Raw genomic sequence first — 19,078 nt, 5'->3', positions numbered from 1 at the left:
CCAGATAATCACGATGGTGTGATCACTCACCTAGACCCAGACATCCTGGAGTGTGAAGTCAAGTAGGCCTTAGGAAGGATCACCACTAACAAAGCTACTGGACGTGATGGAATTCCTGTTGAGCTATTTCAAATCCTAAAAGATGATTCTGTGAAGGTGCTGCACCCAATATGTCAACAAATTTGGAAAACTCAGCAGTGGCCACAGGACTGGAAAAGGTCAGTTTTCATTCCAATCCCAAAAGCAATGCCAAAGAATGCTCAAACTACCACACAATTGCACTCATCTCACACGCTAGTAAAGTAATGCTCAAAATTCTCCAAGCCAGGCTTCAGCAAAATGTGAACCGTGAACTTCCAGATGTTCAAGCTGGTTTTAGAAAAGGCAGAGGAACCAGAGATCAGATTGCCAACATGCGCTGGATCATCGAAAAAGCAAGAGTTTCAGAAAAACATCTATTTCTGCTTTACTGACTATGCCAAAGCCTTTGACTGTGTGGATCACCATAAACTGTGGATACCAGACCACCTGACCTGCCTCTTGAGAAACTTGTATGCAGGTCAGGAAGCAACAGTTAGAACTGGACATGGAACAACAGACTGGTTCCAAATAGGAAAACGAGTATGTCAAGGCTGTATATTGTCACCCTGCTTATTTAACTTCTATGCAGAGTACATCATGAGAAACGCTGGGCTGGAAGAAGCACAAGTTGGAATCAAGATTGCCAGGAGAAATATCAATAACCTCAGATATGCAGATGACACCACCCTTACGGCAGAAAGTGAAGAACTAAAGAGCCTTTTAATGAAAGTGAAAGAGGAGAGTGAAAAAACATTCTAAAAACTAAGATCATGGCATCTGGTCCCATCACTTCATGGCAAACAGATGGGGAAACAGTGGAAACAGTGGCTGACTTTATTTTTGGGGGGCTCCAAAATCACTGCAGATGGTGACTGCAGCCATGAAATTAAAAGACGCTTACTCCTTGGAAGGAAAGTTATTACCAACCTAGACAGCATATTAAAAAGCAGAGCCATTACTTTGTCAACAGTATGGATGTGAGAGTTGGACTATAAAGAAGCTGAGCGCTAATGCTTTTGAACTGTGGTGTTGGAGAAGACTCTTGAGAGTCCCTTGGACTGCAAGGAGATCCAACCAATCGATCCCAAAGGAAATCAGTCCTGGGTGTTCATTGGAAGGACTGATGTTGAGGCTGAAACTCCAATATTTTGGCCACCTGATGCAAAGAGCTGACTCATTTGAAAAGACCTGATGTTGGGAAAGATTGAAAGCAGGAGGAGAATGGGACGACAGAGGATGAGATGGTTAGATGGTATCACTGACTCAATGGACATGAGTTTGGGTAAACTCCAGGAGTTGGTGATGGACAGGGAGGCCTGGCGTGCTGCAGTTCATGGGGTTGCAAAGAGTCGGACATGACTGAGTGACTGAACTGAACTAGCAAAATAAACTATATGAAGTTTAAAATCAACTAATAAACAGATTTACTTGTTATTAATTTTAATTAAAGATACATACCACTATATTGATGGTAAGTTTGTCTATTAAACTCAGAGACCCAAAGGACATGAGCAAGTCTCATTTCCAAATTCTCATGCCTGGGATTAGGGACTCAAACCCATGTTAGGATTCTTTCATTCTGGTTCAGATTTCTCACAGTCTTTGCTCTAACACCCTAAGGTAGGCCAGCTACCCCTAGATGCCATGATATCTCCTTGGGGCCCAAGAGGGAGAATGCTAGTAGACTGGATGTAGGCCTGGTGCTTTGCCAGAGGACGGCAGGAGGGCACTGTGGACAGAATCTTCCTAGCGCTTTCAAGATGGATCTTGAAAGATTGTTAGGGACGCGGGTACAGAGACACTGGTAACAACCTATAGGCTCTCGATACTTCATCCAGAAGGGGTTCAAGAACAAAAATGAACACAGAAACGTATGGCAAACATTTTTCACAAGGCTTCCATGTAACTAAATTACTGCTATTACACTTAAAATACAGGCATTTATATTACTTCCCTCCAAAAATCCCAAAAGCATGGTATAATTTGACTGCTCTATTAACCCAAGACAAAAGGCAGAACTCCTATCAAGGCATCTACAACCTAAGTCCTAAAACCTATGTTTAGAGGAAACAAAGCACGATGTTGTTTTAGGACTCTTTGGAACTGGGGCAAAGAACTCAATGAATTATTTTATGACCTCTTATTATTTAGTAGGAGCATATTCGTCATCAAGATAAAAAAAGACTCCTAGCCATGATCTCTCAAAAGAATATGTCACAGAGACCCACTGGGCTCATAAAATTAAAATACTTAAATTTTGGGGATATGCACCAAACCAAAGGAATTCACTCCTGTGACCACTATACAGCTGGGCCTCTATGCCAAAATTTTGAAGCTATTAACAGTTGACATGAGTTTACTTTTCTTCCAGGCAGCTCTCTAACTGTAAGTAACAGGAGTATCCTAAACTTCAAGAGTAATTCATGAGTTGTTTTTCTATTAGAGGGGAAAAAAACTATCCTGTAGTGGGCTGGGGTTTTTCTCCTTTCTGTTAGCAGAAAGTAGATGAATTCCTACCAGTTCACAAGGTCACTTCACTCTGAAAAGACTCTCTGTTGCTCAAAAAGTACCAATCAAGGCACACTGAAAAGAACTAAAGAATCAAGAGCTTCACCAAGACATGATCAAAGATCTACTTACCACAATGATATCAGGATCAATTTTGTGAACTTTTGCAAGGAAAAAACCTAGCAGTGTTCTTTCCGTGGCAGCTACCTCAACCTTCACATTCTGTTAGAGAAAAACATACCAGTCACTTATCTTTACTCTCAAATACTATTCCCTGGCTTCCTGCTTAAGCACAGTAAGATTGCTTAGGGTTTAAAAAAAAAAAAAACATGCATTTCAAAACAAAATGCAGCAATGAAATTCCTGATTCTAGATTTCACAGTAATACTTGCACAAAAATCTCTGAGGAGCTCATTCTGCTAATAAGCATGTGAATGAAGCAAGATTTTAAGTACTGAGCACTATCAAGTGCAGAAATGTCCCTCCACAGGGACATGCTTGTGCATCTGGACACGTTTTATAGCCTAAGAATCAGAGAACCTATCAAAAACATTATTTACTTTCCTATATAATTCCTGGTAGACTTTGCTATTTATGTATTTACCACGTAAAGAGATCCCAAGGACTGTAGAAACTAATTCCAAATAGCAGTATAAAAACCCATAAATAAGAAACTAGACTAAAAACAAACATACATTTAAGAACTATAAGCATCATAAGTATAAATAAAACCTAGCTACACATAAAAGGCTTCCACAACTGAACAGAAATCAGGTATTCAAAAGATGTACTTTATTAAGACTCTTAAAATTAAGTTGATGGCTATGTTTTCTACAACTAGCTCAGCTAAAAAAATGTCAGTTTGACTCTAATGGAATTTTCCTCAATCATTTTACTTACTAATTCAGGGCACTTTACAAATAACAGCCTGATCCAATGGTACCCCCAGACTACTGGATTTCTCAAACCAATTTTAAGTAAGTGGAACCCAGTAAGGTTGCTATTAATCAAGTGAAGACATTAAAAAAACAAAAATAACCTACAAATTTACCAACAGAGGCATTTCATAAAGGAAAAAACATCCTCTCCAAAAATGAAATTCTTTGTATTGAATACATTTACTTTTATGAAGTCTGTTAGACTTTATTTTTGGGGGCTCCAAAATCACTGCAGACGGTGACTGCAGCCATGAAATTAAAAGACGCTTACTCCTTGGAAGAAAAGTTATAACCAACCTAGACAGCATATTCAAAAGCAGAGACATTACTTTGCCAACAAAGGTCCGTCTAGTCAAAGCTATGGTTTTTCCAGTAGTCATGTATGGATGTGAGAGTTGGACTATAAAGAAAGCTGAGCACTGAAGAATTGATGCTTTTGAACTGTGGTGTTGGAGGAGATTCTTCAAAGTCCCTTGGACTGCAAGGAGATCCAACCAGTCCATCCTAAAGGAAATCAGTCCTGAATATTCATTGGAAGGATTGATGCTGAAGCTGAAACGCCAATACTCGGGCCACCTGGTTGGATGAACTGACTCATTTGAAAAGACCCTGATGCTGGGAAAGATTGAGGGCAGGAGGAGAAGGGGACGACAGAGGATGAGATGGTTGGATGGCATCACCGACTCAATGGACATGAGTTTGAGTAAACTCCGGGAGTTGGTGATGGGCAGGGAGGCCTGGCGTGCTACAGTCCAGACATGACTGAGCAACTGAACTGAACTTTTATGAAAAACTCATATTATACTATTCCTCCCACCTCCACCATTTTATTAAGGATCCATGAAAACTTCTTCATGGAGTATACTGGGAGCTTAGAGATCACTAATCAAATATAGCCATCCCTCACCAACCTTCCCAATAAATGTCACCTTTAATATCCACAGCATCCTCAACTTCTCTTGACTTCCTTCCAGCTAGTGAGGTGAGGGTGAGAGGGTGGGGCAGGCTTTAGCCAATACTTTACCCAAAACAGTAATCAAGTCATCATGAAATTTTGGAAAAGCTTCCAATTAAGCTATCTGAAGGAGGGTTTGAGACCCTCATCTATTAATAAGGTGTCAAATCCTATTATTTCCAGGAGGTGAAACATTTAAACACTGTTAAAAATTTTTAATGGGTTAATGCCATAGTCCAATCTAACAATAGGTCTAACAAATTAACACAGAAAACAGCTTATTTCTACTAATCCACAGCATTCTCCTCTTCTCTTTTTAAACAAATAGATATTTCATGTTTAAAAGGAATGAATGAGTTCTTTACCTTTTCTTTAATGCTTTCTTTGAAATCATATGGAAAAATGCAGTCCTTTGGTTTAGACACAACTGTAAAAAGGAAAAAAATAAAGATTCTAACACCTGTCTTCGTCCAATTTCAAGTACACATACACTGAATGCCTCCGAATGGAAACCGTCTTAATATAAATTCTCCTTAATGCTAAAGAATCACCAAAACAAACTATCCTAAAACTCATATGGAATCACATTAGACCTTGAATAGCCAAAGCAAACTTGAGAAAGAACAAAGCAGGAGGCACCACATACCTTGATTTCAAACTATATTACAAAGCTACAGTAATGAAAACAGTATGATACAGGCATAAAAACAGACATATAGAACAATGGAACAGAAAAGAGAGCCCAGAAATAAACTTAACATAGTGTATAACATAGTCAATTAATTTATGACAAAGGAGCCAAGACTATACAATAGAGAAAGGACAATCTCTTCAAAAAAGTACATTGGGAAAACTGGACAGCCATATACAAAACAATTAAAAACTGGACCACTACCTTATACCATACACAAAAAACTAACTCAAAATGGATTAAAAACCTGAATACAAGACCAGAAACCATGTAACTCCTAGAAGAAAACATAGGCAGTAAGCTCCTTGACATCAGTCTTAGCAATGACTTTTTGGATTTGACACCAAACCAAAGGCACCAAAAGCAAAAATAAACAAGTAGGACTACACCAAGGTACAAAGTTTTACACATCAAAAGAAACCATCAACAAAATGCAAAGGCAACCCACTGAATGGGAGAAAATATTTGCAAATCATGTATCTGATAAGGCATTAATATCCAAAATATATATTTTTAAAAATGCATATAACAACAAAAAAAATAATCAAAAAATGGGCAGAAGAGCTGAACAGCCATTATATAGATGGACACCAGATACAGGAAAGGATACTCAACACCACAAATCATCAGAGAAATCCAAAACCACAATGAGATGTTACCCCACACCTGTTAGGAATGTTATTATCAAAAAGAGAGGAGATAACAAGTGTTGGAGAGGATGGAGAGAAAAGGAAATCCTTGTGCACAGTTGGTGGGAATGTAAACTGATGCAGTCACTGTGGAAAACAGTATGGAGTTTCCTCAAAAACGTAAAAACAGAACAACCATATAATCCAGCAATTCCACTTCTGAGTATTTATCTGAAAATAATGAAAACAGTGACTTGTCATTTGCAAGAACACAGATGGATCTAGAGAGCATTATGCTAAGAGAAATAAGACAGAGAAAAACAAATACATGATCTCACTTAAATGTAGATTCAAAAAACAAAAGAAAATGACAAAAATGAGCTCATAGATACAGAAAACAGACAGTGGTAGAGTGCGGGGGGTTGCATGAAACAGGTGAAGGGTACAATTAGTTATAAACTAAATAAGCCCTGGGTATGCAATGTACAGCATGGTGACTACAGTCAATAATCCTGGACAGTATATTTGAAAGTTGCTAAAAGAGAAAATCGCAGAAGTTCTCATCACCAAGGGAAAAAAATTCTAAGTACCAGTGATGGACGTTAATGAGACTTATTGTAGTGATCATTTTGCTACATGTAAAAATATGGCATCATTATGTTGTACATCTGAAACTAATTCTACATGTCAGTTATACCTCAATTTTCTAAGTTTATAAAAGATTAAATCTTAAAAAAAAGAATAGACAAATACATAAGAGTATGATAAATTTAGAGTATGGGATTAATAAAATACCATGCATCAAACAGATCAACAACAAGGATTTACTGCGTAACACAGAAAATTATGTCAAATATCTTATAATAACCTATAACAGAAAATAATCTGAAAAGATGTGTATATGTAAAAATGAATCATCTTCTTATACACCTGAAATTAACACAATATGGTAAATCAACTATACTTCAATGTAAAAAAAAAATTTGCTTAGCAGTATAAACTAGTTACCCTTGAAAATATTTTTTTGAAGTTACTGACCAAGAGCTGGAGAAAAAACAACAAAAACAAAAATTAAGCCATTAGTAAACCAGCTTAAAAAATACATACCGCAGAAGTGTGACTGAAAGGGAGGCTGTGGGGGTGCTTTATCTAATGCAAAGCTGTGATGGACCAACGCTGACACAGCAATAATCTGCAGAGAAGAAAATTACTTATCAGACGCCTACTATGTCATCTGCATTCTCACCAAAACCACCAAGAACATAAAAAGATACAGATTTTAATCCATAAGAATATTTTAACTTTTATTATGAAAGTTTTTAAATAAAAAATTAAATAATAAAATCAACTCTCATATACTAACCATCCAGCTTAAATTATCAACTCATAAACAGCCCTACCCCACATTATTTTGAAGCAAAATCCATACCTATCACTTTATCCAGAAATAATTCAGCAGTTTCTCATATATGAATAAAAAGTTTCTCTACCTCAGCACTGCAGACATTTTAGGCCAAATAATTCTTTGTTGTTGGGGCTGCTCTGTACATTGTGGGAAATTTAGCTCCCCTGGCTGCCAACAGCATCACTCCCCACTCCCCAGTCTCCTTGTTGTGACAATCAAAACTGTCCCAAGACATGGCCAAAAGTCCCCTGGAGGGTTAAAATTGCACCCAGTTGACTGCCATTACTTTAAAAAAGTTTTTTCATATGCAATACAATCATGCCAGCTAAGTCAATAAACAGTGATTCCTTGAAAGTGAAAATGAAGTCGCTCAATCACATTCAACTCTTTACAACTCCTTGGGACTGTAGTTCATGGAATTCTCCAGGCAAGAATACTGGAGTGGGTAGCCTTTCCCTTCTCCAGGGGATCTTCCCAACCCAGGGATCAAACCCAGGTCTCCCGCGTTGCAGGTGGATCCTTTACCAGCTGAGCCACCAGGAAAACCCAAGAATACTGGAGTGGGTAGTTTATCCCTTCTCCAGGGGATCTTCCTGACCCAGGAACTGAAGTGGGCTCTCCTGCATTGCAGATGGATTCTTCACCAACTGAGCTATCAGGGAAGCCCTGATTAAATATCCTGGCAGGATTCAAATTCTTGTGTCTTCCCAACTTTCTCAACAGTATTTATCAACATACTTTGCAACTGGTTGATATGTAATAAAACTGTCTCAGCACAACTCCTCCCCATGTATTCAGTCCAGTTCAGTTCAGTCACACAGTCGTGTCTGACTCTTTGTGACCCCATGAATCATAGCACGCCAAGCCTCCCTGTCCATCACCAACTCCCAGAGTTCACTCAAACTCATGTCCATCGAGTCGGTGATGCCATCCAGCCATCTCATCCTCTGTCGTCCCCTTCTCCTCCTGCCCCCAATCCCTCCCAGCATCAGGGTCTTTTCCAATGAGTCCACTCTTCGCATGAGGTAGCCAAAGTATTGGAGCTTCAGCTTCAGCATCAGTCCTTCCAATGAACACCCAGGACTGATCTCCTTTAGGATGGACTGGTTGGATCTCCTTGCAGTCCAAGGGACCCTCAAGAGTCTTCTCCAACACCACAGTTCAAAAGCATCAATTCTTCGGCGCTCAGCTTTCTTCACAGTCCAACTCTCACATCCATATATGACCACAGGAAAAACCATAGCCTTGACTAGACAGACCTTTGTTGGAAAAGTAATGTCTCTGCTTTTTAATATGCTGTCTAGGTTGGTCATAACCTTCCTTCCAAGGAGTAAGCATCTTTTAATTTCATGGCTGCAGTCACCATCTGCAGTTATTTTGGAGCCCCAAAAAATAAAGTCTGACACTGTTTCCACTGTTTCCCCATCTATTTCCCATGAAGTGATGGGACCAGATGCCATGATCTTAGTTTTTAGAATGTTGAGTTTTAAGCCAACTTTTCACTCTCCTCTTTCACTTTCATCAAGAGGCTCTTTAGTTCTTCTTCACTTTCTACCATAAGTGTGGTGTCATCTGCATATCTGAGGTTATTGATATTTCTCCCGGCAATCTTGATTCCAGCTTGTGCTTCTTCCAGTCCAGCGTTTCTCATGATGTACTCTGCATAGAACTTAAATAAGCAGGGTGACAATATACAGCCTTGACATACCCCCTTTCCTATTTGGAACCAGTCTGTTGTTCCATGTCCAGTTCTAACTGTTGCTTCCTGACCTGCATACAAGTTTCTCAAGAGGCAGGTCAGGTGGTCTGGTATGCCCATCTCTTTCAGAATTTTCCAGTTTATGGTGATCCACACAGTCAAAGGCTATGGCATAGTCAATAAAGCAGAAATAGATGTTTTTCTGGAACTCTCTTGCTTTTTCGATGATCCAGCAGATGTTGGCAATTTGATCTCTGGTTCCTCTGCCTTTTCTAAAACCAGCTTGAACATCTGGAAGTTCACGGTTCACATACTGCTGAAGCCTGGCTTGGAGAATTTTGAGCATTACTTTACTAGTGTGTGAGATGAGTGCAATTGTGCGGTAGTTTGAGCATTCTTTGGCATTGCCTTTCTTTGGGATTGGAACGAAGACTGACCTTTTCCAGTCCTGTGGCCACTGCTGAGTTTTCCAAATTTGCTGGCATATTGAGTGCAGCACTTTCACAGCATCATCTTTCAGGATTTGAAATAGCTAAACTGGAATCCCATAACCTCCACTAGCTTTGTTCATAGTGATGCTTTCTAAGGTCCACTTGACTTCATATTCCAGGATGTCTGGCTCTAGGTGAGTGAACACACCATCGCGACTATCTGGGTTGTGAAGCTCTTTTTTGTACAGTTCTTCTGTGTATTCTTGCCACCTCTTCTTAAAATCTTCTGCTTCTGTTACTTCTCTATTGTTGAAGAAACTGGGATGCTTTATCCTATAGTGTCCCCCATTATAAATTCTGCTGCTTGTATCCCAAGAATGTCATTTAACATGTTCCTGTTTCTCTATTGCCTGTATATTCATATTTATATTTGAAGGCTTAATCAAAACCTGATTCAATTTTTGGCAAGAATTCTTTGGAGTTGCTACTGATCATCATGGACTAAACCACCATCACCACCACTAATTATCACGTCATGTCTAATTACCTCTATTCTAGTGATATTAGCAGCCTCTGGAAATCAAACCTAGATCATTTATCTCATTATGGATTGCAAAGCAGCAAGATGCAATTCTTCCTTCATCATTTACTAACTGGAAAGCTACAAAGTTAAACCTCCCTCCACTGATCATTTGGTTACCTGAGGTACAATGTATGTTCAAAAAAGTCAAGATAAATGTTTGATTCAATTCATTTACCAGTTTTCAAAATAATAAGTTTGTTCCCTAGCTTACTTCACAGTGTAGTCCTGTGTTTACAGTATCATCATGAAGTCATGTGTTTCAATCTGTTGCAGTTATACATGCTCAAATTGCTCCATCTTTGACATAGGATACTATTCAAGTTGTTTCCTGAGTCCTTCTGACATACCTTCAATAGATTTTAATAATGTCCATGCCTCCTGGTATAACAAGACGTTCCAGGCTTACCTTGGACAATTACTGCCCTGAATCAGCTACTTCTTCACAAAACCCCATTTCCTTTCTTGGGAAATGGTATTTAGAAACCTCACTCTGGACGAAGGATCTTTTTAAACTAATTAAACTTTCCTCTAACACTTTAACTATTAACTATCTACTATATCAACTATTATTAAAAGTTCAAATCACATACAAAAGGAAAAAACACTGCCAAAATCCTGCTGTTAAAAAGATCCCTATCAATGCCAACAGGATTTATAAGCAAACATAAAGAAGTTCCCACTGACCAAAGAGAGACAATTTAAGCAGCAAATAAAAAAAATTATTGATTGCAACAGATTGAAATATATTAAGTATATATAAAGTCCATGAGTTTATAATGATATTTCATAAAAGAGGAAGCAAAAATAAGTAACAAAAAATTTGTAAAAATAAGTAACTTAAAAAGCAGAAACATCATTTTGCTGACACAGGTCCACATAGTCAAAGCTATGATTTTTCCCATAGTCACGTACAGATGTGAGAGCTGGACAGTAAAGAAGGCTGAGGGCCAAAGAACTGATGCCTTTGAATTGTAGCACTGGAGAAGACTCTTGAGAGTCCCTTGGACTACAAGGAGATCAAACCAGTCAATCCTAAAGGAAATCAACCCTGAATGTTCATGGAAGGACTGATTCTGAGGCTGAAGCTCCAATACTTTGGCCACCAGATGTGAAGAGCCCACTCACTGGAAAAGACCCTGATGTTGGGAAAGATTGAGAGCAGGAGGAAAAGGGGACGACAGGGGATGAGATGGTTGGATGACATCACCGACTCAACGGACATGAGTTTGAGTAAACTCCCGAAGACAGCAGAGGACAGAGGAGCGTGGAGTGCTGCAGTCCATGGGGTTGCAAAGAGTTGGACACGACTTAGCGGCTCAACAACAACAACAACAAATGGTATTCTATAAAAAAGTGTGCATGTTCTGAGGGATGCATACAAAAGTATACAAGGGTAAAATGATCAGTGTCTGAGATTAGCTTTAAAATACTTCAGGAGGAAAAAAAAGAAGGGGGGGTGATAAACAAGTGTGACAAAATCTTGCTAACTGGTGAATATGAGTGATGGGTACAGAGGAGTTGATTATATTATTCTATATCCATGTGGAGTTCTCCAAAATAAAAATAATTAAAAAACAAAGTCAGTCCAGCAATTTAAGTCTTTCGGGGAAAAAAGCTCCAACATCAGATAAATTCAATTCATTCTTCAAAATGGAGTTTGGCAGTGATTTAGTATTCTTTCTCTTCCACAAAAAACAACCTTCCCTTACAGAGGAACTGTACAATTTCAAGAAGCATCATACCCCAAGCCTAGGTACAAAATCTGCCCTATTTATTTACCTCATTTTCATGTGTCTTTGCATTCTGCATTGTCTTCATGCTCAAAGACATGACCACAACTGGAGGAGGACCAACATCCTTAATTACGTTCACCAGGTCCGGTTTCAAGACCATTGCCTCAACTTTACACCAACTGATTGGCTGATTCAAGAGCTCTGAAAAAGAATAGATACAACAAATCAATAGCTATTTGCTGAAAAAGAAAAGCCATTATAATTAAGACATCTGTAATTAACTGAGATGGTCTTCAATCCTACCTTCTACTAAGAAGGTCTTATAATAACATCTAACTAAAAATAAACCACATTATTGGATTGTATACAAATCTTCGTGTGTGTATGTACACACATGTTCATTTTCCTGAGAAGAAAGTCCACAGCTTTATCAGACTTTTCAAAAAAATCCAAGACTTCAAAGAGGTTTATAAGAACAAAAACACTGCTTAGAGGAATCCAAAAAAAAGTTTTAAGAAATTTATGAAGACAAAACAGAGTATCATAAATGCAAATACTGAAAAACACCAGGTAAGAGACCATACACACACTAGCCACACTGGGCAGTGAAATTTCGCTCCTTCAGAAGTAAGCAGTTCACCATATTGAACAGCTGGGCCATGTCAGCCAGGTCGGAAGGCCACAATGATAGCAACAGAATGAAGGACATGCCCGAATGTCTGTCTAGTTTAACTAAGGTCTCCCTCCCATTAAAATGTGAAGCATCAAAACAAGAGTGATTTCAAACATACCTCAAGGAAAATCTTAAAGAAACAAACATAAAAAAGGAAGTGGTCACACTGAAATTAAGAGCCCAAGTCTTTAACGTCTAAAAACCACATCTATCAGCAATTTACTGAGCATTCTGAAAGTAAATGTCTCCTTACGTGGATTTTTCACTTCAAGCCAACAAGGTCCTTTGATCTTTCTGTTCATTAAGAACAGTTCCAGGCTGGATGTGTTGGTCCCAAATACATGAGAAAAAGTTTCTCCTTTCAAATCCTGAGGAAGCTGTGGCATTTCAGCCTGAAAAAGGCAAAGAAAAAAAAAAAATCTTTTTTTTTTTTTTGCTTAAAACTATTACTTCACATTTTCCAAACTCTGTATTTGAAATAAACAAAAGCCTCTCTATGAACCACCGGAAGAAACCTCTTTGATATATATGAAATGTAATTTCCCACATATGAAATCCAAAACAATTCACAGCACAAAACAAAAACAAATCACAATGACAAAATAATGCATCTTGATGACACCCATTAGAAGAAAAATGGGCCAAGAAGCTCCCTAAAAAGAGGATTTCTGTCCAAAGCTGTATATGCCTTACTGACGAATAGCTAAGTAAGTACAACTCCATTATAAGAATGAAAGCAAGGGAGTGAGAATCATTCAAAATGCTTCCATGGTGCTTTACAACACCACTGTCAGACAAATCTTAAGTTTCCCTTTTCCAACATCATGAGATCAAAACACTAGAACGGAAGTAAAGAGAGGTTAAGGTCCAGTTAATTAACAACCTGCAGCAGTGACCTTGTCTGTCACGGGAGCAAGAGCAGCACTACGGCAACACTACTGATGCTCTCCTCTCACCTTTTCACTGCTCAGACGGACACTTCAACAGACTAATGATGTTCAACTCCATCTTGTGCATTCGTTCCACTTGACAAACAGTTGTGTCATTTCAACTTATCTTTTTACAAATGCATACTTGAAAGCAGAGAAAAGCAATATAACCCATAGTCTACATATTTCAATTCATTTTAATTATTCATGACTATAAGTTCACTTCAGTGAACTGTGAGTTTGAAGAGCCCTGCCAGTACTCCTAATTAAAAGCCAGCTGAAAACTCAAAAATAGGAAAATGCCATTTTCAACCCAAATCCATTCATTTTCTTTATTTGACTTACCGAGTACCTAACTTCCAAGTATTCAGATTTCTCCGGAACATCAGGTATCTCAAAAGCATAGTTCTTTTCCACTACCTGGGTAAGTTGATAGTTAAAAATCATTAAGACAAAGAAACTTCAAATATTAAATTGACAAGCATTAAATATACCAAAAAAAGCATCTCCCCCCCCCCTTTCATCTGGGATGAAAAATACCTAGTGACAAAATGTTTAAGACTTCTGTGGGACACTAGAGAATGTAGATATATTTGCATTCAAGAGAAGCAATGAAACATTAAAAATGTTTACAATGTTGATGCACTAAATCATTTGCTACTCTTTGATACTCTTACTCCGTGGAAGAAAACTTATGACCAACCTAGATAGCATACTGAAAAGCAGAAACATTACTTTGCCAACAAAGGTCCGTCTAGTCAAGGCTATGGTTTTTCCTGTGGTCATGTATGGATGTGAGAGTTGGACTGTGAAGAAAGCTGAGCGCCGAAGAATTGATGCCTTTGAACTGTGGTATTGGAGAAGACTCTTGAGAGTCCCTTGGACTGCAAGGAGATCCAACCAGTCCATTCTGAAGGAGATCAGCCCTGGGATTTCTTTGGAAGGAATGATGCTAAAGCTGAAACTCCAGTACTTTGGCCACTTCATGCAAAGAGTTGACTCATTGGAAAAGACTCTGATGCTGGGAGGGATTGGGGGCAGGAGGAGAAGGGGATGACAGAGGATGAGATGGCTGGATGGCATCACTGACTCGATGGACATGAGTCTCAGTGAACTCCGGGAGTTGGTGATGGACAGGGAGGCCTGATGTGCTGTGATTCATTGGGTCGCAAAGAGTAGGACATGACTGAGCGACTGAATTGAACTGAACTGATACTAAGCAACTCCATCTTGCTAGAAAAATTAGTAATAAACATTATAATTACAGCATACATGTACTGAGTGCTTGCTATATACACCAAGGACTGATCCAATATCAATTAACTGACTTTACTCTTCCAACAGCTCTTGAAACAGGGCCCCATTTCTCAGGTGAAGAAAGAGGCCCAGAGAAGTCACTCAGCACTCGTCCAAGGTCACAGACCAGGATGTGGTAGAGCTAGCACTTAAAGCACCAGTCCCTACACTCTTCACCATTACATCACATTGCTTCTAGAACTTTAGAGAGACTTGATCCATCAGCCACAAGTCAAAGCTCAAATAGTTCAGTTAGCCTCATCTTCAGCAACTCAGTCCTCCCTTTATTACAAACACTGTTAATAGCCAGTGTCCTGAGGGAGTTACAGCCCTACAACTATGGCCAAGGGCATCAATATCTCACTACAATCAAGACAACTAACTAATCAATATGTATCACATGAATAGAAGAACTTTATTCTATCAGAAATAGCATCACAGTTCCTGACTTTTAAAGATTTAACCTTGTGACCAAGACAACTTAGCAATAAACCAATATAAACAAAATGAGAACAGTTTCTCCTCCATTTCAGAATAAGAAGACAAGATATGCTTCAAGTATTGGAAGCCATTACTTTACTACATGTTACCTTTTTATTCAAACTGATGAACATTATTTTCTACAGTTTAAAGAGAAAGACAAAACTGTTTTTATGCATCTAACATATTGGTTTTATATTGGTATCTATGAAATTTCCATAAATCAGGAAACTAACAAACAACTAATACACAGAACTGAAAAAATTATCACCAAATACAAACCTTGGACTTGAATTTCATAATCTTATATTTTGCTGCTATTTTCTCATCAAATTCATCATAAACATCCTTCATGGTAACTGGAGTTCCACTTTCTTTCCCCGTATTTATATCAACTTTCTGCTTTCCCATGGAGAGGGCAGGCAAGGGGAGGGGAAAAAAGTATCTGTAAATAAGATCTTCTTGACTACCAGAAACCCAGTCTAAATCAATTTTCATCTTTACCCACTCAAACATCTAACAGAACAGGGTGAATTCAAAAATACAAATAGACCCAAAAATATACTAAATCCAGTGCCCAATTCCTTCCAATGACATCATAAAAGCAAACTAGAGATAAAGATGACCAATCCTACAAAATGGGAGAATAATGTTATAAATCTTGACCAAAATGCTTCACAGTTCAACTGAGATGGGGAGGGGCTGGGGCTGAGAGGGGAGTGTGGATGTTAAGGCCAAATAAAAAGGGTCAGCAAATGGAACTGACTCTTAAATGGCTGTGGAGTGAGTGAGTGAGTAAAGTCACTCAGTCATGTCTGACTCTTTGCGACCCCGTGGGCTGTAGACCACCAGGCTCCTCCGTCCATGGGATTCTCCAGGCAAGAACACTGGAGTGGGTTGTCATTTCCTTCTCCAGGAGATCTTCCTGACCCAGGGACCGAACCCAGGTCTCCCGCATTGCAGGCAGATGCTTTAACCTCTGAGCCACCAAATGGCTGTGGAGGAAATAGCAAAAGCATGAAAACTGGGCCAAATGTCATGTCCTATTTTAGAGCCATATATTCTCAACCCCGATAATTATGCAAACGGAGAGTTGAGGGATAGACAGCTTTATATACTGAAACTCAGGCACTTTGATGCTCTAACAAGTTGAAACACAGCATTTTACTCAATTTCCCCACTTTTCCAAATGTCTAATGGAGCTGCTGACTATCAGGGGGTCATAAGGCAGGCAATAAGGAAGGACCATAAAGGGACTTCCCTGGAGGTCCAGTGGCTAAGACTCCATCTCCCAATGCAGGGGGCCTGGGATTCAATCCCTGGTCAAGGAACTAGATCCCATATGCCACAACTAAGAACCAGGAGTATTTTTTAAAAAACAAAGGACCATCTAGATTGTAGATAAGTCTCAGCCCTATTGAAGGACCAGGTTGGTGGCAGAAGATAGAATGAATGCACTTGGAATTTAAAGCTATGTACTTAAGTGTTACCATTTCACGGGGAAGGAAACAGAGCGTTCGCTCAATGTTTTTCACCATGACACAACAGCTCACGTGGGTTTCAGCAGATTCAATCCAGACTTTGCCAAACAGAAATACCACACCTGAAAGAATAAGTAAAAATAATGAAACAGTAAACATTTCAATTATATCACATTAAAGGGATGACATAAAAGCTCACTGAATGTGTCCACACATGTATGCTTTCATGTTAAGTCATTTTCTGCATCAAATTTGTATCCACTGCCTAATCTCAAAGACCAATTCCTTTACTCAGTACCTATGCTGTATGGCAATATCACACCAGTAAAACCTGGGACCGCTGGGGCGACAGGGAATAGAGTGAGGATCTAACTTGGTGGAAACATTCGCCCTAGAAGTAGGGAAACATCCCAGATAAATGCAGACAAGCCTCAGCTATCAGGGCGACATCCCAGGTCTGAGTAGACACCCTGTGTCAGTGCAGAAACCCCTGGGGAATTAGAAAGACATGCCACCTCAATGCAGACACACCTCGAAAACTAGGGAGACATCCTAGATCAGTGTAGGGGGGAAAACATTTTCCCTAGAACAGGATTACCCAGATTAAGAGAAATGAAAAAAGCAAACTATTCTCCAACAAATCTATTTAAACCTCTTGTAAGAACTCTGAGAATACTAAATTCCTTTTCAGCACTTGTACTTACCAACAAAAACTAACATTTCTATGTAAGGATAACTATGTATGGTATATCAGTAGTCTTCTGTACATAAAATTGTGTTTTGGAAAAACATAACTGATCTCATATCCTATTCCATATAATAGTAAATATCTCAGAGCTCAACTATTATCTCCTAATTCACCCTTTCTACTTCATAGACTACCAAAGACATCTGGCTGGAAAGCATTTGTATTGTTCCTCTCTCTCCTATTTCAGTTTAACAAATGGTCTAGGAACCAAATCAGGAGACAAGCTCCTTTTGAGATCCCTAATTGATGTACACCATAAAATAGACCAAGCCTTTCTGGACATCAAGTCATTGTTCATCAAAACTAGCCATCAAAAAATGACTCTGCACTGCTATATTTAAAATGGATAACCAACAAGGAACTGCAGTACAGCACAGGGAACTCTGCTCAATGTTATATGGCAGCTTGGATGGGAGGAGTGTTTGGGGGAGAATGGGTACATGTATACGTATGGTTGAGTCCCTTCACTGTTCACCTGAAACTGTCACAACATTGTTTGTTAATTGGCTATACCTCAATACAAAATCGGAGAAGGCAATGGCACCCCACTCCAGTACTCTTGCCTGGAAAATCCCATGGACGGAGGAGCCTGGTGGGCTGCAGTCCATGGGGTCGCGAAGAGTCGGACACAACTGAGAGACTTCACTTTCACTTTCAATATAAAATAAAAGGTTGGGAAAAAAGAAAGGACTCCAGAGATTTGACAGTCAACCTAAAAGATGGCCACTATGCAAAATAATGGGCTCTGTGAATAATTAGACAGCAGCCATCAACACAGCCATTCAACAGGGCCACTTGCCTGAGACACTAAGAAAATTCTGGCACAAGCAAAGGCTACTGTTCACAAGGCCAATTGCTCCAGTTTCACAAGATAGTTCATCAGTGCTTCCTTTTGTCACATGTTCTAGTAGAAATAAGACCACCTAAGAATTCTCATTTCTCCAGATGATTAAAATTCTTAGAAGAGTTGTGTAATTTTCAGCTGGGGTAAAAGAGGCGGGGGTGGGGGGAAGATAGGGGAGAGGGAAGGGAGGACTGTGAGGATGATTAAAAAAGAAAAAAGTCACAGTAGCTCAGAAAATTAAAAAGTCATCCTCACAACAGTTAGAGACGAAAAAACAAAATTCTATGCAAAGAAAAATAAAGACCCTAATATTGAATTCAAAGATTCAAATAGCTCATTTTACAGTCAAACTAATATCACACTTCATGCAACACATTTGACACTGTTTATGCCTCATTTGCCACAAAAAGATCATGGTAAACAAAGATTACATTCCCCTTAAAGTTACTAGCTGAAGCCAGGTGCAGTCAGGATTATTCAACCTTGAAAAAGTCATAATGAAGACAGGATATCTTCCCATATGCAAAGAGTAAGATTCTTTTCATAATTATGGAGCATTCAGCAACAACTGATTTACTTAGAATCTGTAAGAAAGTGAGAAACAATAACAGGGTCTTTGGGAGTACTTCGTTTTTATTAGCAGCATTGATTTCAGCAAGGCTCAGTGATCATTACCTGCTATCAAGATGAAACTGTTCAACCCTCTGAGATTACAGGACTTTTTTTTTTTTAAGCCATCTTATTTAACCCGTTGGCATCAATCACAGAGGACAAAACTTCAGAAGCACCATGGAATCACAGAGTGGATTGCGTGTGCGAAGCTGAGCCCTCTGCAACTGAGCCCTCTCCACTTTATCTTTTGGAGCCTCAGCTTCCTCTGCTTTAAGTGTATAACTAGAGATGATGATCTCTGACACCTTTTGCAGCACTAGAAATCTCCTTTTAACCTAGCAATAAGAAGACAGGCCAATAAC

At 39.0% G+C, this 19,078-nt stretch overlaps 1 protein-coding gene across 9 annotated transcripts in view; it reads right to left on the bottom strand.

Moving 5' to 3' along the window:
- Window positions 1-19,078, bottom strand: part of POLA1 (DNA polymerase alpha 1, catalytic subunit) — a 300,112-nt gene that overhangs the window by 262,108 nt on the left and 18,926 nt on the right. For all 9 annotated transcript variants that reach the window (XM_025276507.3, XM_044937315.2, XM_025276508.3 and 6 more), the window contains exons 11-18: window positions 16,522-16,634; window positions 15,314-15,430; window positions 13,601-13,675; window positions 12,580-12,718; window positions 11,700-11,854; window positions 6,910-6,994; window positions 4,848-4,909; window positions 2,722-2,811 (exon numbers count right to left, since the gene is read on the bottom strand). In XM_025276507.3, coding sequence (XP_025132292.1) covers window positions 2,722-2,811; window positions 4,848-4,909; window positions 6,910-6,994; window positions 11,700-11,854; window positions 12,580-12,718; window positions 13,601-13,675; window positions 15,314-15,430; window positions 16,522-16,634 — 836 coding nt within the window. The remainder of the gene's footprint in view (window positions 1-2,721; window positions 2,812-4,847; window positions 4,910-6,909; window positions 6,995-11,699; window positions 11,855-12,579; window positions 12,719-13,600; window positions 13,676-15,313; window positions 15,431-16,521; window positions 16,635-19,078) is intronic.

The sequence above is a fragment of the Bubalus bubalis genome, chromosome X, assembly GCF_019923935.1.
Source record: "Bubalus bubalis isolate 160015118507 breed Murrah chromosome X, NDDB_SH_1, whole genome shotgun sequence".
Taxonomy (NCBI): Eukaryota; Metazoa; Chordata; class Mammalia; order Artiodactyla; family Bovidae; genus Bubalus; species Bubalus bubalis.
Note: the sequence above shows the minus strand (reverse complement) of the source record. Positions and strands in the feature narration are given on the sequence as shown.